Source organism: Symsagittifera roscoffensis, chromosome 1 (assembly GCF_963678635.1).
Source record: "Symsagittifera roscoffensis chromosome 1, txSymRosc1.1, whole genome shotgun sequence".
Classification (NCBI taxonomy): Eukaryota; Metazoa; Xenacoelomorpha; order Acoela; family Convolutidae; genus Symsagittifera; species Symsagittifera roscoffensis.
In genome coordinates, this window is record NC_087062.1 from 22598193 (window position 1) to 22625741 (window position 27549).

The following is a 27549-nucleotide window of genomic DNA, read 5'->3' on the forward strand; positions in this document are numbered from 1 at the left end:
GTGTTTCGACGATTTGATAATGCTTGCTAATCGGGAGCGTGATAACAATTAACCAAATTTGAGAAAACTGGTTTATTAGGATACGTTTATATTCCACTGGTAACTAAATTCCTATTTCGAAATAAGAATTCGATCACGTTTTTTTCACGCGATTTCAGCTAATTTTGCCTACTATCTAGTTGTCAATTACAAGAGAATTGCTCTCGCAAGTGTAGACATGGCTTAAACGAGTTCAAGGGGGCAAAATATCTATTCTCCAGAAAACAAATGTTTAATGTTTTAAGCAAAGACTCTTGCGAATATTTTGAAATTTTTTGGGAAAATGCAAACAAAAACTTAAATAGATAACAAGATAGCAACTGGCATATTATAGCATATTATGTTCAGAACACGGTTATTTTTGCAAAAGCGATTGTGCGGCATCAAGTTTTCTACACAGAGGCGACACTGAGCTTCGCACTACTTGCGGTACAACAAATAGTAAGGCAAGCTAACATACATGAAGGGAAGGCCACTAAATCCAAAAAGAAAATTAAAAAAAACTAAAAAAACTTCCAAAATGTTGTTAAAAATGATGTTTTTCTAATTGCGAAAAACACGTCCAAAACTAAAATCGAAAGGAGTTAATGACAATTTAAAACACAGCCAATCGAAGATTGAAAAAGAGTAATGAACGCAAGTAAACATGAAAAAAACTTTGATTTTCTTGAAAAAAATCTCAACTTTCGAACTTCAAAGAAAAAAAATAGATGCCCTTTAAGCTCTTTGAATTTCTAAAAAGATTTATGACTGGCGCTTTTTTCATAACATGAACCCAACTAGAGAAAATTGGATCAATACGTCGAGTTTTTATTCTGTTGGAAATCTAAAAAAAATCCACTTTCGAAACTAGAACTCATTCACGTTTTTTCGCGCCTTTTCCACGTTAGTTTTTGGAGAGTGCTATTTACCTCACATTCAGATGAATTTCAATTCAACTCAAAAGTGCATTTATACCTTAGTGCATTCATAAATGCATCAATGAGTATGAACGCACATCTGTAGTTATTAGAGACTGTTCCTGAACTGAGCCGACAAAATTTGGTCAAAACAAAAACTTTTGAGCTATAAACTCTTTTCTAAGGCATTTAGCATATTTTGGAATCCTAGGGAGCATCAAAAATGGGTTTCCCCTTGAAACGGCCCAAAACTAGGTCACTAAGTTGATAAAATATGTCGAAAAAATTTTCGCGGTATAAAGTTTTTGGGCGAAACAAAAAAAAGTTAATACGGAGTCAAGGTTAGTAAAATTACAAATTGCAGGAACAAACCAAAACACTTAGAGCAACTATAAGAAAATTGCGCACAAAAAGAAACTAAGATGTGACAGCTAAGCCGACCAAACATAGGAAGACAAATAACCGGCCGTACTACATGAGTCCTATGAACTAAGTCGTTTACGGGAAAAAAGTCTCGTAACCGGTTGCAATACCCCTGTCAATCGCAGGGTAATTAAACGAGAAGTAGGAGTTCACTAGCTTAAAATGAGTCCACATGAAGATGGAATTAATCTAAAAAGTAACAATTTCAAATCGATGATTCTCGGCAATGAAAAAAATCAAATACCGATTGATTCACGACTGAGACTGCGAGAAATTTCATAGGATATATCATCACTCGACTCTATCAGTAGCAACCCTGATCGATAGAATCGCTCCAAAACTGGTACCGCATCTGAGCTATTTTAAAATCTGATCTCGCTTGATCGGGTACCATCGCTAGTTCAATGTTGAACGCCTGCATGCAGCCAAGTCCATTTCCAACTAATTTACAGATTTTCGAAAATAGCTTGAGATCCTGGATCAAAAAGGGGTTCTTTTGAAACAATGATTACCATGAGTATTTTGACAGTTGAGCTTTACAAGACATGCGAGAGAAAGTCTTTTCACTTTTTTTTAAAAAAAAACAGTATACAAATTTAGTATCATTTTTTTCAATGGACATGGCTGCCTTGATAGCGAGTGCGTGGCGAACTAAATGCTCAGGAAAGACAAGACAGTGCAGATATCCCTCGTAGTCTCTCTTCTTCACGTTCTCCATGCAGCCCCCGTAGTCGTACTTTTTCCTCGTTCGAACCCGCGAAGACAAATAAACGTAACTTATTTTGCAACTGCTTCTAACTTGTAGCATTTCGTCAACTTAAATTTCAGTTACATCGTTTAAAATTACTTTATGCCAACAATGTCAAGTCCCCCTTCAGCACTTTTTTATCTAGCCATTTTGGGGCTGCCTGGAAAAATTACATATAAAAAAAGTTGTATGAAAGTCGACACTAAATAATAATTTGGATAGTCAGCGCTCAATTTTTAGGTCAAAACCTTCCAAAAAGTGCACTGAAACGCCTGTTTTTTTTTTCCAGAAATTCGACTGCGTTTCACAAAATAGAGTTTCTTCAGTTCTTTGGGAGAGCACGGAAAATAAATTTGGCCGCGTTGGTTTTAGATTTCTACCACTCCAGGCTGTTAATAAGATAATGTTGTATTCCGATCGACTCAACTTCAATTAAATCAGGACTGCTAAAATCAGGGGATTGCTCTTTAAGGTATCTCAAGTAGTTAATGGTTAAAAATGATATAAATGTCTACTTTTGCAAATTTTCCCCTGCATGTTCTCATCTTGTAGCATGTTTTTTTTGGACCAAGTAGCTGCCGCTGCCTCACTTCAATTTGGAATGGTTTATGAGCTGAATAAATTGCCCCTTATGCCGCGCGTGAATAGAAAACCGATACATAGCGCACAATAATTTTCCCAAATTAGCAATTTTAAATCATCATATTTTGCAGAAAAAGACCGCAGATATATATTTTTTTAATTTTCAGCCCAGGACATCATGCATTTCAGACTGCGAAAAAATATACGTCAAAAATTGCTAGTTTAAAAGAGAAACTGATCCGAAGAAAAAAATAAAGCACACATACTTCTTCGAAAGTATTCTAAGAGTTCTCACTTCAACCAATGTTTGACACTTGCTACGAGTTATTCGATTCCTTGAAAAAAGTGGATCTAAAAATCTATGAATTAATGAAGGATTTACATTAAAACTTAGCTGAAAAAAAAAAACAACAATGCTGCAAATTATTTTATAGCAATCAGTTGAAACAGTTTTCGCTGAGTTTTCAGCTTGATAATCGCCATATTATCCAAATGGTAGCCAATAATGGCGCATAATACACAATAAAACATGAATACAGATCAGGCCAAATGTGGTCAATTCAACAGAAGCCAGATTTCAAAACGAATGACATCTATTCACTTTGAAGCATGACTTGAATAACATTTAATTTTACGCTAAAAAGTCTGAAGAACAGATGAATACATACGATTAAAAAAAGAAAACTTTATTTTTTATCAGCAAGCTTCAGCTCAATTGTTTCATCAAAGGTTGGTGCAAGAAAATTAAAACTATTGGTCATGAGTTCCTTTTGAGAAAAAAAAACATGTCAGCTGGCCAACAGAATTTTGAATAAGCATCCCATCAAAGATTTCTAAAGCGATCACTAAGCTGACAATACTTGAACAAACGCCCTTTGTGCAGAAAATTTTTGATTACAACAAAATTGAAAATCGAAAAAAATCGACTTATTTTTTGTAAAGTCTCAAATTTCAAATAACAGGGGAAAATTTGGCGTTCAGATTCTTTGAACTTCTAAAACAATTCACGATTCACACGTTTTTGATAAAACAGTCAAATTGAGAAAACTCGATCAATAGGTAAAATTGTTACTTCGTTGGGAAATTCGATAATTAAATTCCACTTTCGAAACTGGAAGTTGATCACGTATTCAGGATCTTCACACTTTTGCTGTTCAATAGTGGAGTTCGCTTTCCTTTTACCAAAGAAAATGACCTGAAATTAAAGAGAAATCAAAATTCAAATCGCGGAAAAATTATTTTGAGCCTGAACAAATTTTAGACTTTTCCTGAAAAAACCGAAAAAAAATCATCACGACGTATATGAAAGTCTGAAATACGCCCATTGACTCTAGAACCCACACACGCAGTTAGAAAAATTAATCGCCCATACGATACAACATGAGGGCATAAAGCCGGTATATTATAAGCAGAAACCTTTGAGCCCATTGGGTAGGAAAAAATGAATTTCAACTAATCGGAGTTGTAAATTTTATAGCCAACAAAAAACATTTTTTGAATAGAATGGAAAATAAACAGAGAGACATGCTTTGTAAAATGACTGTTGGTTGAATAAAGTACGAAGGAACAGAAAGGAAGATTAACCAAAATTAGAGATCCTGTGAATAAAGTTATTTACGGGAAAAAGTCTGTTGCAATACCTTTACTTATCACCAATAGTAAAAATAACACAAGGATTTGCGTGTTTATATAGAACAAGTTCGGAAATAAAATCGAATTTGGTAGAAAAAAAAGATTGGATAGTTCCGATCAATTAAAATGGAAGAAACTTTGTCTTTGGGTATGTTTTAGTTATTTTTCCACGCAAAATCAGGTTCCACAATAGGTTATCGGAATGGATCAAATGATACACACAGAGGCGAAGCGGAGCTTCGCATCACTTGCGAAACAACACAAACATAAAAAAACAATAGAAGCAACAAAGCGAAAAAAAAACTAGGTCTACAAAAATTTTCGTATATCTCGATAAAATTTCAATCTAGGCAAACATGCCAAGCAAAACATTTTAATTTTAAATTAGCAACTGACCGTTGGAAAAGAGAACTGAACGCAAAAAAAAACTTAGTTTTTGAAAAAATCTCAACCTTCGATTTGAAGGGAAAAAAATAGATGGCCTTAAATTAAAAAAATGTGAATCGTGAATTGTTTTAGAAATTCAAAGAATCTGAACACCAAATTTTCCCCTGATAGATGGCCTTAGATGGTATTTGAATTTCTTCAACAATTTAAAATTGACAATTTTTTCCTGAAACTAACCCACTTTGAGAAAACTGAATCAATTGTTAAAGATTTTCTTTCGCTGGGAAATCTGATAATTAAATTCCACTTTCGAAACTAGAAGTCGATCATGCTTTTCGTGACCTTTAAAAATTCACTGTTCGATAGGGGAGTTTGCTTTCCTTTTAACAATAGAAATGCACTGAACTTGAAAATAAATCACGATTCAAGCCGCGAAAAATCAAAATTGAGCGTAAACAAATTTTAAGACTTTTCCAGAGAGAAAAACTAAACAAAAAACCACCAACACCTATATAAGAGTCTTCACTACGTTCATTACTCTTAAAAACTGCTTGAAGCACAATAACAATCCGTGATGCGGCAGCTAAGCCGACAAATGATGAGCAGCAAAAGAACGTGCAACAATTCAATTTTTACCATAAAACAATTTCAATTTCATTTATACTGAAACAAAAATGAGGCCTGGCCGGGACTCGAACCCTAGGCCTCAGGGTGCAAAGGCAACCAATGTACATCTACGTTAAGTGGGAACGATCGTGGAAGTTATTAAGGTTCGTTAATAGAGCAAGAAAGAAAAGCATGTAGGATTTGTAAGAAAAGTTGTTTTACGGGGAAAACAGTCTAGTTCCCGGTTACAACACTGGCGAATTAATTTAAAACTAGTAAATAATTTAAATCAAAAAAACTTAACTAAAATTTCCGTGAAGCGCTCGTATTAAAATTCGCTTTCGAAACTAGAAGTCGATCACGTTTTTCGGGACCTTTACACTTTCGTAACGGCGGGCACAATTTACCTAAATTTCAGCAGATGAAATAAAATTGAACTCGAAAAGTCCACACATACGCAAGGAAATTAATATGTACAAAAGCACATCAGTATTATTAGAGAATTTTAAGACATTTTCCTAAAAAATAGTAAAAATCTATATAAAGTCTTAACTAAGTTCATCACTCTTTAAAATTCTGACTGCACATAAGGATAGTTTTGGTTGCTTATCAAAAAAAATAAATTTTGTTTTCATTGTTGACAAACCTTCCCACTCACGCAATGTTTTTCTTCTCAAAACTCTTTGAAGTTCGAAAACAAATTATGATTAGAACTTTTTTGATAAAGTTTACCCAATCTGAGATCACTGGATCATTGGGTAAATTTTTTATTCCGCTGGAAATTCTGATAAAAAAATTTCATGTTCAAAATTAGAAGTGGATCACGTTTTTAGTGATTTTCAAATTCGATAGTGGAGTTTGCCTTCCTTTTACCATTGGAAATGAACTGAACTTGTAAAGAAATCCAACGTAAAACGGTGAAAAAAAAATTTGAGCCTGAACAATTCTAAGACTAATTCCTGAAAAAAAAAATCATCGCGATCTATATAATAGTCTGAATTACGTTCATCGATTTAGAAAAACTGGCATGGTCTTGGATTCGAACGCTTAATCGCTCGCGACATAGCCTCGCTTTCCTTACCATTTAGTTTGATTAACTCCAGTTGTACCACATATTCCAATTTGATATCGCATGCTTATCGCAAGCGTAATTATAATGAACCCATTTCAGCATTGATTCGAACAGCTTAAAAAATCAAACAGCCAACAGACAGTTGGAGAAGAGTCAATGAACGCAAAAAAAAAACAGAAAAAATACTGCCTTGTTTTTTTGGAAAATTTTCTTCGAACAAAATTTAACCTTGAACCTGTTTCGATATAACAAACCAATAAAAAAGTATCAGGTATCCAAAGTTGTAGATCAGTAACCCGAGTACAACTCCATAATTTAACGAAATTCAGGAGAGAAAATAGAGAGTGGGCAGTGAGGAGTTGGACCGTCAACACCAATACCTGGCCAGCAGTAACGTCGCATTACCTTTTTGCAAAATGGCGGACAGCTGCTGTAAAAGGTACGTAGCAGCTAGCCGCGGGTCACGGTTGCCGGAGCGAAAGTCAGCCATAGAGACTACACGGCAGAGATTCTTGGTGGCTAACGTGGACCAGCCACCGAGAGCTTCAGCGGATAGAGGAATGAAAGGGACATCTACCTCATTGCAGGCTGAGGCATGCTTGGCAATCTTTCGGTCGTCAGAAATTTCCAGTGCATAACCGGCAGAAGTTCCAGAGGGTGGCAGGCTGAAGTGAACTTTTAACGGTGACATCCAGAGCGGCGGGACGACCACGAGACCAGCAAGGTAGAAAAAGTCACCTGGACGAGAACGGGATTCTGTGAGATGGGATTTCTCAAGGACTGGAGAAAGGGCGACTTTGGAGGCAAGGTTGTAAATAGTGTCGGGGAAACGGTTGTCGCGGTGGATGCGGTCACCACTGGAGGAACAGCCGAGAGCGTGGTCGCTGAAGACATCCAAGCTCTTGGAAAACTTAGGGCATGAGGACTCTTCGCTTAACAGAGGTATGTTCAGCCGGAAACACAAAGCGACTCTGAACTCAGCGGCAGATAAGGAGAGACCGAGGTCCTTCGAAGGGACAGCCCAAAGCCAGTCGCCACTTTTGGCCAGAGCAGAACAACCACCTGGTTTTTTCACGTTCCGTGGCAGCCGAAGCAAGATACTCACACCAGCTGGCGCCATTGACTTCAGCGAGGGTCTCGGCGTCGACATACCTGCCTAGAGACGCGGCATGGCAGAGCTTGGAGGCGTTGGGCAGCCCAATGCCTCCTTCGAAACTGGCAGCAAAGACTGCAAATGTTGACTATCGGAAACAGCGCAGCCTGTTATTGCTTCAAGAGCACTGTGAACAGCACTGTCGAAACCTGAGAGGGGCGAAGAGACCGAGCTGGGGTCGCAGGTCCGAAGGCTGAAGATGATCTTCGGAAGCACAGCGCAGCTGCGAATAAGGTGAAGCGCCAACTGGCGAAGGGCAAGCGATCAGACTCCATGAGTTCTTTGCACTGCTCGATACGCTTGGAAAACATCCCCTGAACGAACACTTGGTCGTCGGAAACTGGAGCGCCGAGGTTCTTCAAGCCAAGCCCATGGACAGTGATTTCCGGCGGGAAAAGGCTGGTATCCAGATCAGGGTTGGGGGACTACAACACACACTTCTCAACGCTGACCTAAAGACCAATACTATTTATCGAGGAACAAATGAAGCTGACGGCCTGAGCGAGGATGTCCACTTTAGCCAAAAGCGAGCCGTCTTCGAGGTACGAGACGTTGCAGAGGAGCTCAGGGAACTGGGACTTCATCAACAAGGATCGGCTGGATGGTAAAGGCAAAAAGAAGCAGGGCGAGGGGGTCATCTTGATCAACACCAGGGCGGAGAGCTCGAGAACATCACCAAACTTTAGCCAAGACGGCTGGCTGTAGAAAAACTTGACCAAGGGAAGCAGTTCCGGAAACTATTCAGCCACCCGGGAAACAATGGCTGACCCACTAAAACTGTTGAAAGCTTTCTCCAGGTCGACTTGGAAAACGGCGAGGTCGGTGGAGACGCCGAGGGAGCTGACCAGACCGTTGAGAGCATGCGGGCGAACAGGAAGAGATGCCGCTTCAGCACTGGAAAGGCCGCAAAGACACTAGGCGACAAGCCGTCTCAAGACTTCTCCAACAGCAATGGGCCGTATCCCGCCGTCTTTCTTCTTCAAAGCAAGAAAGCTGGCACCACACAAGTAGGGGCCGATTTCGAAAGGAGCTTCTCTAGGAGCGAGAAGGCTCACAATGTCAAGAATAGAAGACGCTGCGCGGTCACTATAAGCTGGTGAATAACACTGAAAAGAATTGAGATGAGAATGTACAGCTTAGAAACGCCAGCCGCGGAGCGGAGTCTCTGGGAAAACTTCTGACGCACTCCAGAAACGTCGTTGGGCTAATGACACAAAGCAAAGTCTCATCGGCGTTATCGGGAATGCTGACAACCGTGGGGAGAGGGTGCTTCTCTCTCAGAACAGAAACAGCGGAGTCTTCCAAGGAAAGACTCTCAGGACGGAAGACGGCAAGGGCCTTTCTAAAGCTGCCCTCATGTCCGAGTTGGCGGCCCCGCTTGATGCCGGTCTCACTGTTAGCAACTGGGCTGCTAGAGGCTTTAAGACTAGTTGTTGCTTCCTGCCAGAGCTAAGCCACATCCCCGAGTAAGCATCTTTGAAGACGTCTTTGCATGTTGGCTTCCTCGTACCTAAGATGCTTTTTGGCCAGAGCAGAACAACCACCTGGTTTTTTCACGTTCCGTGGCAGCCGAAGCAAGATACTCACACCAGCTGGCGCCATTGACTTCAGCGAGGGTCTCGGCGTCGACATACCTGCCTAGAGACGCGGCATGGCAGAGCTTGGAGGCGTTGGGCAGCCCAATGCCTCCTTCGAAACTGGCAGCAAAGACTGCAAATGTTGACTATCGGAAACAGCGCAGCCTGTTATTGCTTCAAGAGCACTGTGAACAGCACTGTCGAAACCTGAGAGGGGCGAAGAGACCGAGCTGGGGTCGCAGGTCCGAAGGCTGAAGATGATCTTCGGAAGCACAGCGCAGCTGCGAATAAGGTGAAGCGCCAACTGGCGAAGGGCAAGCGATCAGACTCCATGAGTTCTTTGCACTGCTCGATACGCTTGGAAAACATCCCCTGAACGAACACTTGGTCGTCGGAAACTGGAGCGCCGAGGTTCTTCAAGCCAAGCCCATGGACAGTGATTTCCGGCGGGAAAAGGCTGGTATCCAGATCAGGGTTGGGGGACTACAACACACACTTCTCAACGCTGACCTAAAGACCAATACTATTTATCGAGGAACAAATGAAGCTGACGGCCTGAGCGAGGATGTCCACTTTAGCCAAAAGCGAGCCGTCTTCGAGGTACGAGACGTTGCAGAGGAGCTCAGGGAACTGGGACTTCATCAACAAGGATCGGCTGGATGGTAAAGGCAAAAAGAAGCAGGGCGAGGGGGTCATCTTGATCAACACCAGGGCGGAGAGCTCGAGAACATCACCAAACTTTAGCCAAGACGGCTGGCTGTAGAAAAACTTGACCAAGGGAAGCAGTTCCGGAAACTATTCAGCCACCCGGGAAACAATGGCTGACCCACTAAAACTGTTGAAAGCTTTCTCCAGGTCGACTTGGAAAACGGCGAGGTCGGTGGAGACGCCAAGGGAGCTGACCAGACCGTTGAGAGCATGCGGGCGAACAGGAAGAGATGCCGCTTCAGCACTGGAAAGGCCGCAAAGACACTAGGCGACAAGCCGTCTCAAGACTTCTCCAACAGCAATGGGCCGTATCCCGCCGTCTTTCTTCTTCAAAGCAAGAAAGCTGGCACCACACAAGTAGGGGCCGATTTCGAAAGGAGCTTCTCTAGGAGCGAGAAGGCTCACAATGTCAAGAATAGAAGACGCTGCGCGGTCACTATAAGCTGGTGAATAACACTGAAAAGAATTGAGATGAGAATGTACAGCTTAGAAACGCCAGCCGCGGAGCGGAGTCTCTGGGAAAACTTCTGACGCACTCCAGAAACGTCGTTGGGCTAATGACACAAAGCAAAGTCTCATCGGCGTTATCGGGAATGCTGACAACCGTGGGGAGAGGGTGCTTCTCTCTCAGAACAGAAACAGCGGAGTCTTCTAAGGAAAGACTCTCAGGACGGAAGACGGCAAGGGCCTTTCTAAAGCTGCCCTCATGTCCGAGTTGGCGGCCCCGCTTGATGCCGGTCTCACTGTTAGCAACTGGGCTGCTAGAGGCTTTAAGACTAGTTGTTGCTTCCTGCCAGAGCTAAGCCACATCCCCGAGTAAGCATCTTTGAAGACGTCTTTGCATGTTGGCTTCCTCGTACCTAAGATGCTTTTTGGCCAGAGCAGAACAACCACCTGGTTTTTTCACGTTCCGTGGCAGCCGAAGCAAGATACTCACACCAGCTGGCGCCATTGACTTCAGCGAGGGTCTCGGCGTCGACATACCTGCCTAGAGACGCGGCATGGCAGAGCTTGGAGGCGTTGGGCAGCCCAATGCCTCCTTCGAAACTGGCAGCAAAGACTGCAAGTGTTGACTATCGGAAACAGCGCAGCCTGTTATTGCTTCAAGAGCACTGTGAACAGCACTGTCGAAACCTGAGAGGGGCGAAGAGACCGAGCTGGGGTCGCAGGTCAGAAGGCTGAAGATGATCTTCGGAAGCACAGCGCAGCTGCGAATAAGGTGAAGCGCCAACTGGCGAAGGGCAAGCGATCAGACTCCATGAGTTCTTTGCACTGCTCGATACGCTTGGAAAACATCCCCTGAACGAACACTTGGTCGTCGGAAACTGGAGCGCCGAGGTTCTTCAAGCCAAGCCCATGGATAGTGATTTCCGGCGGGAAAAGGCTGGTATCCAGATCAGGGTTGGGGGACTACAACACACACTTCTCAACGCTGACCTAAAGACCAATACTATTTATCGAGGAACAAATGAAGCTGACGGCCTGAGCGAGGATGTCCACTTTAGCCAAAAGCGAGCCGTCTTCGAGGTACGAGACGTTGCAGAGGAGCTCAGGGAACTGGGACTTCATCAACAAGGATCGGCTGGATGTTAAAGGCAAAAAGAAGCAGGGCGAGGGGGTCATCTTGATCAACACCAGGGCGGAGAGCTCGAGAACATCACCAAACTTTAGCCAAGACGGCTGGCTGTAGAAAAACTTGACCAAGGGAAGCAGTTCCGGAAACTATTCAGCCACCCGGGAAACAATGGCTGACCCACTAAAACTGTTGAAAGCTTTCTCCAGGTCGACTTGGAAAACGGCGAGGTCGGTGGAGACGCCGAGGGAGCTGACCAGACCGTTGAGAGCATGCGGGCGAACAGGAAGAGATGCCGCTTCAGCACTGGAAAGGCCGCAAAGACACTAGGCGACAAGCCGTCTCAAGACTTCTCCAACAGCAATGGGCCGTATCCCGCCGTCTTTCTTCTTCAAAGCAAGAAAGCTGGCACCACACAGTAGGGGCCGATTTCGAAAGGAGCTTCTCTAGGAGCGAGAAGGCTCACAATGTCAAGAATAGAAGACGCTGCGCGGTCACTATAAGCTGGTGAATAACACTGAAAAGAATTGAGATGAGAATGTACAGCTTAGAAACGCCAGCCGCGGAGCGGAGTCTCTGGGAAAACTTCTGACGCACTCCAGAAACGTCGTTGGGCTAATGACACAAAGCAAAGTCTCATCGGCGTTATCGGGAATGCTGACAACCGTGGGGAGAGGGTGCTTCTCTCTCAGAACAGAAACAGCGGAGTCTTCTAAGGAAAGACTCTCAGGACGGAAGACGGCAAGGGCCTTTCTAAAGCTGCCCTCATGTCCGAGTTGACGGCCCCGCTTGATGCCGGTCTCACTGTTAGCAACTGGGCTGCTAGAGGCTTTAAGACTAGTTGTTGCTTCCTGCCAGAGCTAAGCCACATCCCCGAGTAAGCATCTTTGAAGACGTCTTTGCATGTTGGCTTCCTCGTACCTAAGATGCTTGCACCCGCCCCGCGGGGGTGAGCGAAGAACACACTGACTCAGAATGAAAACTTCGATCCAGTTGTCAATAACTCCGGACGCACGCTTCAGTTTCTCGAAAGAATGAGACACGACCTTGGTTCAAAGGTTGCCGGAGGAAACAGATACGTGCTTCCGCGTGGAAATGGAGAACTTGTGAATGTCGGACAGAGAAGGGAGATTGGGGTGCGAACTGCTCGGTACAAGACCCGGCCCGTCGCACCTGGAGTTGTGAACCTTGACTTTACCGGTAGATCACAAAGTAACACTATAACGTAAATTTGAAAAAACTGGATCAAAAGTTAGGGTTTTCATTTTGCAATCTGATATTGAAAATCCTTTTTAGAAATTAGAAGTCGATCACATTTTTCTTTGCTTTTACTCTTCAATAAAGGAGTTTGCCTTCCATTTGGGAATTTTTAAGCAAGGAACAGAACTGCAGTTAAAAGCTGAAAAGTCAAACCGCGAAAAAGTATATGAGACGAACACATTTTAAGACTTTTCTTTAAAAAAAAACATCGCGACCTATATAAAAATCTGAACTACGTTAATCGACTCTTAAAAAGATGACCAAATGACGCGAAAAACGGATTTAAAACATTTGAGTTTTAGTCTGCTTCAGAGCGGGTATCAGCGATCGATAAAGATTTAAGGATTTTGAAAAAAAAAATTTTGATATATTTTGAATTTCTTTTCTATTCATTTTCGAAGACAACTGCTGTCGTCGATTATTTTTAATTCACAAACTTTCTACGTTTTCTACGCGTTTGCATAGTTCTCTCATCACACCACAAACAAAAAATGACACTAACTTAAAGAAAAAGAAAACACCTTTGTTTTATAGTTTTTTTATGAACGTGGTCAGAACATTCTGTGCGGCTTGCACAGTAACCGGCTAACCGTGTTTTAATTGTTTTTATATACACTTTTCGATTGGAATGAAGTCTCATGCTTAAAAAACGAAAAAACGCATCATGTCTAAATTTTATACCTAAAACGGAATCAGGTGACCTTTTGATTCAGGGCCACTTAGAATATCACGTTCCTTGAGAAAAAATGAATTAAAAAGAAAAAATTGTTTCAATACCAATCTTATTTTTTCGAACTAAAAGAAATATTTCAAGTCGTGCTCTGATGAACTTTATTAAATCTGGGCAGATATTTAATTAGATTCACAATTAGCAGCAATATGACGAAAAATGTTTCTACAGACGTCATGAAAGTTTCTGAAAAAAAAAACAATATTTAGATTCAGTTTACATCTTTTAAATTCGTTGAAAAAACTGTGCGAATGAATTTCATTCCCTGCAAACAAATAGTCTTCGGTGAGCAGGACTGATTCCTGACTAGAAACTGGAAGTTTCTCCAACTTCAGTTCAAAATCTGAATCGATTTCTCAAACGGTTGAAATCTCGATTTCTTGCCCACGTTTTTCGTCGAGTGCTCCAATCCAAGAAATACAGTTGAATTCATAGATCTTGGCGTCCACTTCTGAGCACCTTCTTTCTGTGCGACGATATTGATCTTCTCCTCTGCAACGAAAAACATTTGAACGATTAGCACGAACAAAGACAAAAAAAAAACATAGCCAACACAGTTGGATTAAAGACAATAAATGCAAGAAAACCGATTTTTTTTTTAAAATATGGTCTTTCATTGAAAAAACTGTGATTGAGAAAACTGTCAATAGGTACATTTTTTTAATCCGCTGGAAAATCTCAATAAAAAAAAACTACTTCGATACTAAAGATAGTTCATATTTTTACGCCATTTCCTCATTCGTAAGTGGAGAGCGCAATTTGACTTCCTTCAAGCAAATGAGTTTGAATCGAACTGAAAACTTAATCAAAAATTCAAACCGCAAGAGATCAAATTTGACAAGAAAAAAATAAAAATTTGCATTAAAAACATAGCCAATAGGCAGTTTGAAAAAATTTGAAAAAACTGGATTATTAGGATAAATTTTTATTCTGCTGGGAAAACTAAAAATTAAATTTCACTTACAGAACTACAAATCGATAACCTTTTTCCGCGCCATTTCAGCTTAAATAAACGGAGAGTGCTTTTACCGTTCCTCAAGTAAAGGTTTTTGAGCTGAACTCAAAAAATGCATATATACCTGAGGTCAATCATTTGTCCATTCATAAATATAAATGCACTTCTAGAGCATTGGAATTTTCCTGCAAAAAAATCATCACGACCTACATAAGTATCTGAACTACGTTCATCGCCTCTTAAAAACTGAAAAAGCATCATAACACGTTCATTGACACTTAATGACAAGATTGCTAATGGATCATTAACAGAACAAAACATTTCGAAAGACCTATCATGATTTTATATTTTGCGTGTGACCAACCTAAATTGAATGGCGTGACAGCTGTGGATTGATTCTGATTGACCAGAGTGAACTTGATCTTGTCCGCCTCCCTGTCACTCAAATCGAGGAATCTACAGATTCTGTCTCTGATCTCTTTGAAGGACTCGTCGGAAGTGCAGAGGATGTAGAAGGGAGTGCCGAAACAGTTGAAAATCTCCTTGCTGTAATGTGCTACTCCCACTAGCATCTCAGTCGGGGCAGTGGATCGCTGGTTCTCCGGGAAACGGAACTTAAAACGAAATCAGCCCGGTAAACTCAAGTGAACTTTAATTCAACTTGATTTGAAACCATAAAAGAATCAAGCTGAGAAAACATAGCCAACAAATATTTGGAAAAGAGTCAATGAACGCAAGTAAACAGAAAAAAATTAATGACTAGTTTTTTGAAAAAAAATCTCTTGGGAATTTGAAAAAAAGCTGGCTATTAAACTCAAAAATTCAAAAAAAAAATCATGCTTGAGACTTTTCTGATATACAATTGGAAAAACTGGATCAAAAGTCAACTTTTTTATTTCGCTGGGAAATCTGATAATTAAAATCCATCTTGAAAATCAAGAGTCGATCACGTTTTTCGCGAACTTTTACACTTCACTGTTTAATAGTGGAATTATTTTGTTTTAACGTAGAAAGTGAAATGAACATATAAAAAAAACAGATGTTAAACCGCAAAAAAAAGTAAATTAGAGCGTGAACAAATTAAAACTTTTACTGAAAAAAAACGGAAAAAAATCATCACGACCTATATAACAGTGCTGATTGAAGAAATGAACAAAATTGGATTAAGATTTTCTCGTTTTTCTCAAATTGGGTTAAGATTAGGCTAAGAGTTTCACCACAAAAAATCGCAACCAAAATTTTACCCCAAAATGGGTCAGTTTGGCTTTTTAGTTGATCAAAAATTACGCTAAAACTATATCAAAAGGAGCCTCTTATACAGCCCAACAAAATTCCTCCTGTAAATTCTCTAAAAAGTTGAGCATTATGTTTGAAATTTGTTTTTATACAGAGATTTTGGGTTTTATATAGTGACAATGACTTTGTTCTCCTTACTTTTTGTCTAATCTTAACCCAATTCGATAAAAACGCCTTTGAAGTTCCATTGTTGCCCGATTTGTCCCGATAAATTAAATCAGAACTGCATAAGACTTTTCAATACGTTCATCGACCGTGAATTATCTGACTACGTGATCAAATAAATCAGCTCGTATAATAACAATCGTTTGCTTGTGCAGAAACTCACGTCGATTCTGAGTTGTCTCCCATGTTGACTGACAGACTGTAGTGCGTGATCTATGGACAGGAAAGGGTCCATGATACTGTTGCATTTGAAGTTATTTAACTCGACCAATCTCAGACGACCTGTAATAACAAGAACTGTATACTTTAAATCTAAACAGAGGCAAATCTGCACTTAGCAATCACAAGCAAAAAAAACGACAAGTGATAAAGGTAGATGCAAGATAATAAATGTCTTAAGAACTTCAATGAAAAAATGTGAGACTTATTAACAGTTCCTCGAGGTTTACACTGATGATGTAGAGAAAACTGCAAAACGTTAGAAAGATGATTTTTGAAGAAAATTTCCAGTAGATTTAGCTGATCCCAAGGGAACAAATTAACTCTCGCTAAATTATCTCAACGCCCGCGAATTTATCAACAAAAGCACGGCTAAGTTGCTACGTACCAACTAGTTCCTTCATCATCAGCTGCTGACTAGTTTGACTTCCCGAGGGAGAAGATTGACCCCCTGTCGCTCCTCCACCTCCTGTTGACGAAGCAGCTACAGGTCCCTTCAAGTCTAGGTTGAGTTTCTTGGCAGCCTCGTACAGAATGTCAACCACTTTGCCCCCTTTCAAAGGGTATAATGTGAACTCGTGCTGCAACAAGAAAGTTATGCTAAAAAGGAGCTGCAAAATGTTCACTAGAAGATTCTTACAGCCATGGATAAACAGCCCCATTTTTTAACAGATCATAGAAACATCGACAACTTTTGCGGTAATTAATTTGAATTCAAAGAATTATCAATCAGATTTAGTTTACAAAAGACGTAGCTTACCTCGTCTCTGGTCTCGTAGTCAAATATGACGATTGTAATCTTCTTTCGATTCTCAAATTCACTCACTTTCATTTCCAACTAAACAAAAACGAAGTCATGAGCATCATTTTTCTTCAACCAGATATAGAAGACTCCATCATCAATAGTTTTAATGTCAAAATCTTATATTACCATTGTTGAATTTGGATTCTATTGAGTTAAGGTGCATCCTTTTAGCAATCTCTTCAATACCTATCGTTTAGATCAAATGCAATTAACTAACCACTTCGAAGCAGAGCCTTTTTATTGGCTGGTTCTGGACTCCTTGCATGGTGCCACTAATCCTGTTCCTGTACTGCACCGCATTAGGACCCAGTCCAGGGGGAGTGGCAAAGCCAGGTGGAACAATGATGTCTTTGATAGCACCTATAGCGAACAAAAAATGTGTTAACGAGTGTTGATACATTTGCTGGGAACTCAAACAGGGCCAACAGAAATTTAGAAAAAAAATGTCGTTCCATTTTCAATTTCCGAAAAAAATGCATCACGTTAAGACTTTTTCCTGAAAAAAAAACTAACCACAAAATCATCATCACGAGCTTAATAAGTCTCTTCACTACGTTCATTGACTCTTAAACCAGGGCTGTCATGTTATTAACAAGGTGTTATTAACAGACCTATATTTAACATGTTAATAACACCTATTGGTACCATTGTTTTTAACACATGATGTACTAACAGCATGCGTCATACACTAACAAATATTTATTTCAGATTGTGTCATGCCGCGGCAGAAGAAAGACGTGTGGTACAGCTTCAAAGAGATTATCGTTGGCGGCGTTAAACGGGCCAAATGCAAGACCTGCGGTTTTGAGGTTGTGAACAATGCGGCACGCATGGAGAAGCACATGAGGGATTGCCGGAATGTGGACGATGACGATGACATCCAGGAGCAATCCACATCTTCTGCCACTACAACATCATCTGCTCCGCCGGCTCCAAAGAAGAGACAGACAGCTCTCAATGTCATCTCCACTAATCCCACGAGGCAGCATGAGAGCGATATCCTTGTGACTCGATATTTCATCGCAACCAACACTCCGTTTAATGCCGCGTCAAACAAGCATCTCGCGAAGCTTGTCCAATTTCTGCGACCAGGAACAACTGTTCCAGATCGCCGAAGGATTGGTGGAGAGTTACTGGACGAAATTTATGCAAGTGAACAAACGAGTTCAGCAGGCCATTCTACCCGTCGTCCTAGCGGCTAATTTGCTCGATCACAAGTATGCCGGAGAGGACCAGAATCCGGATGAAACAAGACAAGCCATCGACTACATCCGTGAAACGGCTGGTGAAAATATCATGCCGGAGCTCACAAATTACATGGCAAAAGTTCCTCCCTATAACGAATACCTTTTTGCTGAGGGTTACAAAAAGGTCGAGAGTGAAGCTTGGTGGAGAAGTGGACTTCGACTGGGATTCTCGAAAGAATTGGTCGACTATGCATCGACACTGGCCAATGCTATCTCCTCCAGTGCAGGATTGGAGCGGTGTTTCTCAACTCTCGGACTCACTTATGGAAAACTCCGAAGTTCTTTGGGCGTCGAGAAGGCTGGAAAGCTGGCTTTTCTCTTTAAACAACTCAATGAGTGATTTTAAAACTCAATTTTGTTTTTAACGTGTTTTTTTCATATAATTAACATGTTAACATGTTAAAAACGTTTTAGTTAACAATATGACAGCCCTGTCTTAAACACATTGATTCTACCTTCAAATGTAGATGGGATGGGAATCCAGTTTTCGGAGTCGTTAGATCTCAGACTGGGGGCACCTGGACTTCTGGTGTTGCCTTGGGGCCTCAGAAGCTGAATATGCTCGGGGTCTTGTTTCAGGTACTGTCCCAACAGCTGACAGGTCTGAAAAAATGCGAACTTATGTAAAACTGTATTGGGGAAAATCTTATGTTTGAATCGACATCACGAGGTCTCTCGACCGCCACGCTAGGAACTATTTGCAAAATCGAGAGTAGGACTCTTTCTGAGAGGTGATTGTGTTTGGCGCTGTAGAGGACAGATCAATTTCTAACGATGATGATCCAGTTGAGGATAAGTCTTTGTATAACATTAATCAAGTTATGGTGAAATTCATTCATCTACAATTAAAAACGGCACCATACTACGGGTTGTTCATTCAATTTCCAGGAACCGCTATAGATCCATTAATTAAACACTGCATAGCTTTTAGCTGGCTACTTTTAGGCTTTCAAGAGTAACGATCGCCAAATTCAACTACAATCTCACCTTTAAATATGGTTCTTCTCTTCTAAAAATTTACAGATGGACGCACCTTAGCCACTGTCCACTTGGTGTTGATGTTGAGTGTGATGTTCTTCTGGTTCCACATCATCTGCTGCTGTTGTTGTTGCTGTGCAGCCGGACTCAACTGGGCATATGCCGCCTGTGGGTTGTTGTTGTGCAGTCTCTCCAAGAATGTGATTTCGACCATGAAGGAGAGATTGAGGAAGTAATCTCTAGCTAGGGGAAAGTGCTCAACCTCCAATTCCATCCCTTCACAAAGCACATTCACGAAACGTTACATAATTACAAGAAAAAGAAGTCAACTACGAAAGTTTTCACAAGATCGGTGATCGCGTATGAACCAATTAACTCGTCAGGCGAGAGTTCAGCATTGAAAACAACATTGCAAACGATGAAAATTCAGCATTGAAAACCACAGTAAATACTCAAAATTGAACCCCACCTAACAACAAAACGCCTAGCCCAATGGGCAATTGGCAAGCAAGATCACTCGTACAATATCCTTTCCCCCTTCAAAATTGGTTTAGGAGTTCAGAAATTAACTTACTTACGGTATTTAATAAGGGTAAAATAAATAGATCGATTTTTTAATGAGGCAAATTTTTAAAAACCAAAATAAACACAGAGGCGAAGCGGAACTTTACAACACTTGCGATTCAACAAAAACAGCATCGCAACCTGGCGGCTAGTATGTAGAAGAAACGCATTAAAAAATCGGCAAAAAATTCGTGTTTGCCTAGCATGATGTTCAGTTTGAGTTTAAATGTCAGAAAAAAAACAACCACCAACAATGAACAAGCATTCAAAATCCTTTACCGATTGGCAAATAAGCCGACATTACTGGAGTAGATGCAACTTGAGCCAAAAACCAAATGTTGCTATAGAAAAATTCGCCTTGCTTTGAAACTCGAACGTTTCACGCTCCATTCCCCCATTTACTCCCGAAACAAGAAAAACACAACAGTATATTTTTGGTTTTTTAACAACGCATAATGAGGCAACTTAGGCGGCGATATAACTGAAGCAGAGAGCAGTTAAGCAAAAAATGAAACAAAATAAAAAGGAACTTATACAGAATCAGAGCTGAAAAAGCTGAAATCAAAAGGAACATGATGCTTTGAAGCAAATCAATTTTATGTTTCGGACAAACCAATGTACTCAAAAACTAGTTTTCGATACAAAAATTTTTAAATTGCTACACACGAAAAATGCGGCCCTGATTGGATTCGAACCTAAGATCTTTAGATCTTATAACCTGAAGGCGTGTATTTTAGCCCATCAAAAAGTGACAAGGGCCTGAAAGCTATTGAGATTCCATAAACATAGCTAACAGACAATTGGCAAAGAATCAATGAACGCAAGAAACAAAGGAAACACTGAAAAACTTATTTTTCGAGCAAAGTTCAGAAAAGATTCAAAAAACGGTCGAAAAATCAAAAAAAAAACTGACAATTCCAAGGGCAGTAAATTAGTGTATAAAAGTGTAAAAAAATTTTTAGTGTAGAAAAGTTTCGGCAAAATTGCTTATGGAGGGAAATTTTCAAATCTGTTCATTAATTGAAACCAAAATCTCACATTTGGTAGGCTAGTTTTCGAGAAAACGAAAAAATTAAAAACTATCGGTCAAATATTCCCCGCAGACTTTTTCGAAAGCTGTAGACAAAGGAGTAAATTAAAAAGAGACCAGTGGAGCATGCAAGCACAAAGGCGTGTAGCGTTCTTTCCATGAATACCGTTTTTGAAATCCATTTAAGGTTTTACGAGGAAAAAACACTAAATTTTTTGTAGAAATAGATAAAATTTTACCAAGCGTCTCGAAAAAAAAGTAAAATAACAAACCCAATCTCATAAATTTTCATTACACCAATTTTATCAAATAGGAATTCTAGACAAACATACTATGCTAGACATTTTAATTTCAGCAACTGAACAAAACTTAGGAAGCGGCAACAAGGCCGACAATCTTTGAGCAGACACCAGTTGATCCGAAAAAAACTGATTTTGTTAAAACTTTTAAAAGTTTCAAGTCCCCCTGAAACTATAGAAGTGACTAGTGTCCTACCAAAAGTTGAATTATTGAATTATTGAAAGTTATTGAAATTGAGCATGTCAGCTGAAGAGCATGTCAAGTGATTCAACTAATTTTGTTAAAATAGTAGTTAACTCGAAAAAAGTCTACATTCCGATTTAATAACGCTTGCTAAACGCAAGCGTAAAACCGCAACCAAATTAAAAATTCCGACCACAGTTTATTCATTTCATAAAACAAAACATCACGTTTTAAGCCCTAATAGCATGCATAAAAAATTCAAGGAATGGTGACAAGGAAAAGTATACAAGCTACTAAATAACAAATACATCAAGTAGAACAATAGTTTCGGTAACAGGAAGTAGTCTCGACGTTGTTAGCGACAAAATAGCTATCGCAAATGAGTTCAATGACTATTTTTCTGCTTTTGGCAGTCATTTAGCTAATCAAATATATAAACCAGAAACTGATCAACTTTATTCTGAGCCTCGTGTTTAAATTCAATCACTGAATATGAAATTGAAGTTATTCTTTCAGCGCTACAAAACAAATTATCTTCTGGAATAGATGGAATTAGTAATCTAATTGGTGAAGCTAGTTCATTCGCATATGCTCCCTTCTTGAAAAAACTCAATGAACTATCCTCTAAATAAGGATGTTATCCTGGCACAATCAGGATCTAAATTGGATATAAAGCAGGATCAAAATTGGATGTCAGTAACTATCGACCAATATCACTTCTTGTAACCTGGAGTAAGGTATTCGAATGAGCAATGTACAACAGTGTAAAGATATCTTGAAAGAAACTCACCAATTTCCGAAAAAATCCGAAAAAAAACCAGTACTAGTGATGCTATTGCCGAAGTAACAGAGAAATGTCGCATAGATAAAACTAAATCACCCAAGAGAACAGTTTTTCTTGACTTAATAAAAATTTTTGACACTGGATCACGAGATTTTTTTTCATAAGTTAGAAATGTATGGTATCAGTGGAAAAAATTTACTTTTGTTTAAAAGTTACTTGAAGCACCGCAAACAAGTTGTCTAAACTGGTGAAACGAGATCAACGTGGCGAAATATGGAATGTTGTGTCCCACAGAGATCCATTTTGGCGCCTCTGCTGTTTTTTATATATATATATATATATATAAACGACCTACCAAGTCTGCAATTTTAGCAAAGTTTTTCTATTTGCCGACGACAAACTTCACTGGACTAAACTGCTCGGTTGAGAGCTTCAATCAAGACTTAGAAGCTATAAATAAGTGGTTAATTTTGAATAAATTATCTCTAAATATGGACAAAATGTTACAAGGTAGTGAATCTCTTAAGTGCTTCCAGCCATCAATTGTTTATTAATAGTATACCTTTGAAAATTGAAGGGTCATGCAAATATCCTGGTGTTTATGTAGATGCTAAATTATCATTTAATTCTCACAAAAATTTCATACGATCAAAACTTAGAAAACAATGTGGCATTGTTTCCAAAATGCGTCATTATGTTCCCAAAACTGTTATGATGGAATATTATGGCTCTATTATTAAGCCCATTTTGCGATATAGAATATTGGTGCATGATTGCAATTCCTACAAACCTTTTACCCCTTTTTTTATCCAAAAGAAAGTTATTCGATAGATTTTTTCAAACGAAAATAAGAAAGCAAGAAGTTTTTAATAATGAAAATTTTTTAAGATCTCACGAGCTGCATGTGTATGAACTCCTCAAAATTGTCTTGCGATCAATAGCAGGACTACACTCTGAAACTTTTTTAAATGAGTTTTCTGTATTTGATAAACCGTCGTTATATGACCAGGTCAATTTTTTATTTAATGATAATTCCTAATTTCAAAAGCAAAATTCAAAGACCTTCAATTAGCTACAGAGGAGCTAAGCTCTTTGTTACACTTGGACAAAATTCCATAACTCCAAAAATTTTTGATCAAGTTTCCAATTCAGATATTCAACGCATTGCCCACGAAATTCGTGATTTGTTTATATTAAGCAATGAAGAGCTAGTCAAATTTGTTTTTTGTTGACATTTTTTTGGATGCAAGGATAATGCCAGAGAATGACATGTGGAGTGCCTTCATGTTTCAAGTTTTTTAATTAAAATTGTATATGGTTTTCAATAGATCTTCGGCGTTTTGAAAACCACACTTGGCCTTGTTCGTTGGTTACTACCGCATGGGTTCAGTTATGTGTCTACTGACACTTTAGCCCTCAATCAGTTCTAGTGATGGTAGAGAGGCTTCAAGGGATGGGACACAGTTAGTAGAAGCAGTAACCGTAAACAGAACAAGTTCACGTTTAGTTTTTGAAACCGAATAGTGTACCTACAACTAGCGAGTTTCAGAAATTATGAGTGAGGAATTTGAACTCTTTTCTTATTTAATTTGGTTTTAAACCGACTACGATTGAACAATCATTTTAAACATTGATGCAGAGCTTGGAACTTATGTCATTAACCTGTCTAGATAATGCCATAAATCTGCTGCTTTATGTTTATTCAAACTTCAGTAATTTTTTTCCAATATTTTCTGTTCTGTTTTCAGATTTAAAGATTTTTCCTTTTCTTTGAAGATCTCAAATTTCGTAATTCATTTGATAAAACGGGTAGTGCTCTGTAACCCAATTGGTTCGTTAACTGTCTCCTCGCTGTTTCTGGTGCTTCATGTTTAAACTAGCAATTAATGCACCTTCGGTGCTTCGAAATTTTTCGACAACTCATGAAAAAAACCGCATATATTGGAAACAACATCTGCAAGCTTTTAGTGTACTCTGACTGCACCCAGGTTTGGTAATTTCGAACTTCTAATTTTTTTTTAATTCCCATTTTAAAAGCGTCATCTCGAAAACTTAATGGGCCTCTGGAGAAATTTGGAAGCCAGATTTGCAACCACTGAGACTCCCTGAGAGCACCCTACTATAGGGTTAGGAATCCAAAATTTTGTGAATTTTTTAAACCTAAGATTCCCGAAAAAAAAATTGAAAAAAAACGTCTTTTCTCGGAAACTAAAAGGATTTGAGCATTCATATTAAGAGGCAAGATTTGAGACGCCTTGGTGTACGCTGACAATAGGTTGTATCTTCATCAAGTTAGTAGTTTCAAATTTTTTGAATTTCTTTGTAGATAAATTCTTTGAGAAATTTTTTAAAAATCGAAAAACGTCACATCTCGGAAACTAAAATCATTTGAGCAGTCGCGTTTCGCAATTCTTTAGAGCACCCTGACAACACCGAACTATGGAGTTGGGAATTTCAAATTTTGAAAAATAAATAATTTAAAATTTCTGAAAATTTTGAAAAAATCACAAAAAACGTCACATCTCGAAAACTACAAAAAACTGAGCAGTGATATTTGGAGGCAAGATTCTCAACCCTTGAGAGTACTTTGACAGGGCCTAACTACAGGGTTGGGAATTTCAGGTTTTTAAAGAATAGAAATAATTCAAGTTTTCTGAAAAATTTTGAAAAAATCGCAAAAAACGTCATATCTCGAAAACTACAGAGAATTGAGCAGTCAGACTTGGAGGCAAGGTTCGCAATCTTTGAGAGTACTCCGACAGGACCTAACTATAGGTTGGGAATTTCAGATTTTTAAAAACTAATAATAATTTAAGTTTTCTGAAAAATTTTGAAAAAATCACAAAAAACGTCATATCTCGAAAACTACAAAGAATTGAGCAATCATATTTGGAGGCAAGATTTGCAATCCTTGAGAGTACTCTGACAGGACCTAACTACAGGGTTGGGAATTTCAGATTTTTAAAGAAAAAAAATAATTCAAGTTTTCTGAAAAATTTTGAAAAAATCGCAAAAAACGTCATATCTCGAAAACTACAAGGATTTGAACAGTTATATTTGGAGGCAAGATTTGCAATCCTTGAGAGTACTCTGACAGGACCTAACTACAGGGTTGGAAATTTCAGATTTATAAAAACTAAAAATAATTTAAGTTTTCAGAAAAATTTTGAAAAAATCACGAAAAACGTCATATCTCGAAAACTACACTTGAGCAGTCATATTTGGAGGCAAGATTCGCAATCTTTGAGATTACTCTGACTGGACCCAGCTTCAGGGTTGGGAATTTCAGATTTTGCGAAAAAAAATTAATATAAGTTTTCTCGAAAACTACAAGGATTTGAACAGTCATATTTGGAGGCAAGATTTGTAACTCCTTAGAGTACTCCGACAGCACCCAACTACAGGGTTGGGAACTTCAAGTTTTGTAAATTATTTTGTTATTTGAAATTCTGAAAATTTTTTAAAAAATCTCAAAAATCGTCTTATCTCGTTAGCTAAAATGATTCGGGCATTCAAAATTGTAGGCCAAATTGGTAACCCCTAATTGGGCTGCTTAACTTAAACTCGGTATAATAACCACTAAAATCAAATTGGAAAATCGAAAAAAATTCTTAACCATTGCAATATACGATATAGCTTAAACATGCAAAAATAATACGTTGAAAAAGCTTAAGCATGGCGAGATAGTGAAGCCCGCATTTAAATATATAATAGATAATAGATTATCGTTATATGCATATTTACCATTAACAATGAGAAATAAATTCTTTCTTTCTTCTTAATTTTATAAGTATTGTTAAACATCGCAAAATGGGTGTTTGGTGGAAAGAGCTAAAGTTAAGGCTATACAACACAAACACAGTTGATGCACTTGATGAGTATTAACCTGGAGTTACGAGTGGTTTCACGTTGTGGTCATTCTTCTGGAATACTAAAATATCTCCAGTCATTAGATCTTGAAACGCCTCCGACAACTTATTAGAATGATCTTTCGCTAGCACCAAGTCGTAATATCGCACCTCCTAGAAACAAAACAATCTCTCAATCTTTCAACCTCCTCTTAGGTTCTCAAAACATAAGGCCAAAACACACTTACTTCATACACGATCAATTCACAGGGAGCAATTTGTGCCATTTTACACATCTCAGGAAACAAATCTTTCACTTTCATCTTCTTGTGATTCACGTACATGTGCCCAACATAAATAGCCTTGCTGATTTCTGAAATTCAGAATTAACAGATTCGAAAAAAAACACTGTTTTCCATGCCAAATATATACGTGATTTGATGTGACACTGTTAATATCATTGGTCATTGTAGAACTTCATCAAAACAAACTCTGCTTCAGATTATTACATGTGTTCCTATCCTTGCATGATAAATATTCCGTCAGATTCCTTTGCACCAGTAAAATGAGCTATTTCGATTACTGTACCGAATTATTTATTCTAACCTATTACGGCATTGCCAAATATTTGAATGGAACCGTGAAAATTTCCTTTATTAAACTAAATTAATACTAACGAGTGTCGTAATACTTGAAGAATAAACAAATTTGATCGTTTTTGTTAAAAGACGGAAGTGGTTTTGTTAATTCAGTCGCCAACACCGGTTTCAGTTCCAGAAACACTCTGAATGTAAGGGCGTTCGGCTCCAAATCGGCAGCTTCTATCAATGTTTTGCCTGAAGGCCACTCGAGATCTGTGGGTCGGAAGGTATTGTTGTCTCGCATTATCAGAGGCCACAGTCGCATTTGGTTCTCTGGATAACCGTAGCTATCATGCAGGATTTTGATAACCTAAATGTTTGAGCCGGTTGATGAGAGTACCATTTAAGACAACGTACTTTGTTTTTTACATTACTTATTAACGGCTCGAGTAAGGTTGGTTCCTTGAGGAGTGGAAGCGATTACCATTAACTCTCACCTACCTCGTCATACTTGGCATCTTTTCTGATCCTGAAATCTACAAATCGAGTCGAATCCATCGGGACTAGATCACACGAGTTGTTCGAGTAGAAGGCCTCTTCGTTAACTACATTCATGTTGATGTAGTGCGCTGCTTCTTCTCGCTCTTTGCGTCTCTGCTGCTCGATCGTTTTTTCCTCTTCTAATCGATCAATGAGGTCTTTAGGAATCTCTGATTCTTCAACCTAGGAGATGCGCTAATTTAAGAAGGTATTATTTAAACTGAAAAAAATATATATTTGAAAATTTTAACAAGAAACTTTAAAATGAAAATTAATTCTCCTTCAATACCGGAATTTTTCTTTCACAGATTAAATTCTCCTTCATTAGAATCACACATAAAACCAAACCACTTACTTGGCATAATACTTTGTCCAGGTGGCTCTCCCTGACATACACGAGCATGTATGCATTGGTGCAGTTCCTCACAGAGTTGTCATGTTCATCCACCCCTCCGTAGTTCTGGGCTACTGCTTCCTTCGCATAGCAACGGGACACCACTTCATCGTCGAATTTACACCACTGCAACAAAAGCAACTGACATTTTAAATCATGAGCGAACTGATATCCCCAAATATGTTAGGATAACGATAAGTATTCTGCGGTCACAAACATAGGAGGGTCGAATAAAGGGGTTGAAAAGAGGTATTAATCAATTCGATTGATC

The 27549-nt window shown here is 39.1% G+C and overlaps 2 protein-coding genes across 3 annotated transcripts in view; one reads left to right on the forward strand and one right to left on the reverse strand.

Moving 5' to 3' along the window:
• Window positions 1-27549, forward strand: part of LOC134841514 (endoplasmic reticulum mannosyl-oligosaccharide 1,2-alpha-mannosidase-like) — a 399351-nt gene that overhangs the window by 108132 nt on the left and 263670 nt on the right. The window lies entirely within an intron of this gene.
• Window positions 13449-27549, reverse strand: part of LOC134841497 (ubiquitin carboxyl-terminal hydrolase 7-like) — a 289862-nt gene continuing 275761 nt past the window's right edge. For both annotated transcript variants that reach the window (XM_063857534.1, XM_063857526.1), the window contains exons 13-25: window positions 27240-27404; window positions 26846-27067; window positions 26441-26714; window positions 26012-26136; window positions 25802-25937; window positions 19110-19330; window positions 18532-18679; window positions 17047-17189; window positions 16785-16862; window positions 16413-16605; window positions 15969-16087; window positions 14709-14958; window positions 13449-13881 (exon numbers count right to left, since the gene is read on the reverse strand). In XM_063857534.1, the coding sequence (XP_063713604.1) occupies window positions 13721-13881; window positions 14709-14958; window positions 15969-16087; window positions 16413-16605; window positions 16785-16862; window positions 17047-17189; window positions 18532-18679; window positions 19110-19330; window positions 25802-25937; window positions 26012-26136; window positions 26441-26714; window positions 26846-27067; window positions 27240-27404 (2235 nt within the window). In that variant the 3' untranslated portion in view covers window positions 13449-13720. The remainder of the gene's footprint in view (window positions 13882-14708; window positions 14959-15968; window positions 16088-16412; window positions 16606-16784; window positions 16863-17046; window positions 17190-18531; window positions 18680-19109; window positions 19331-25801; window positions 25938-26011; window positions 26137-26440; window positions 26715-26845; window positions 27068-27239; window positions 27405-27549) is intronic.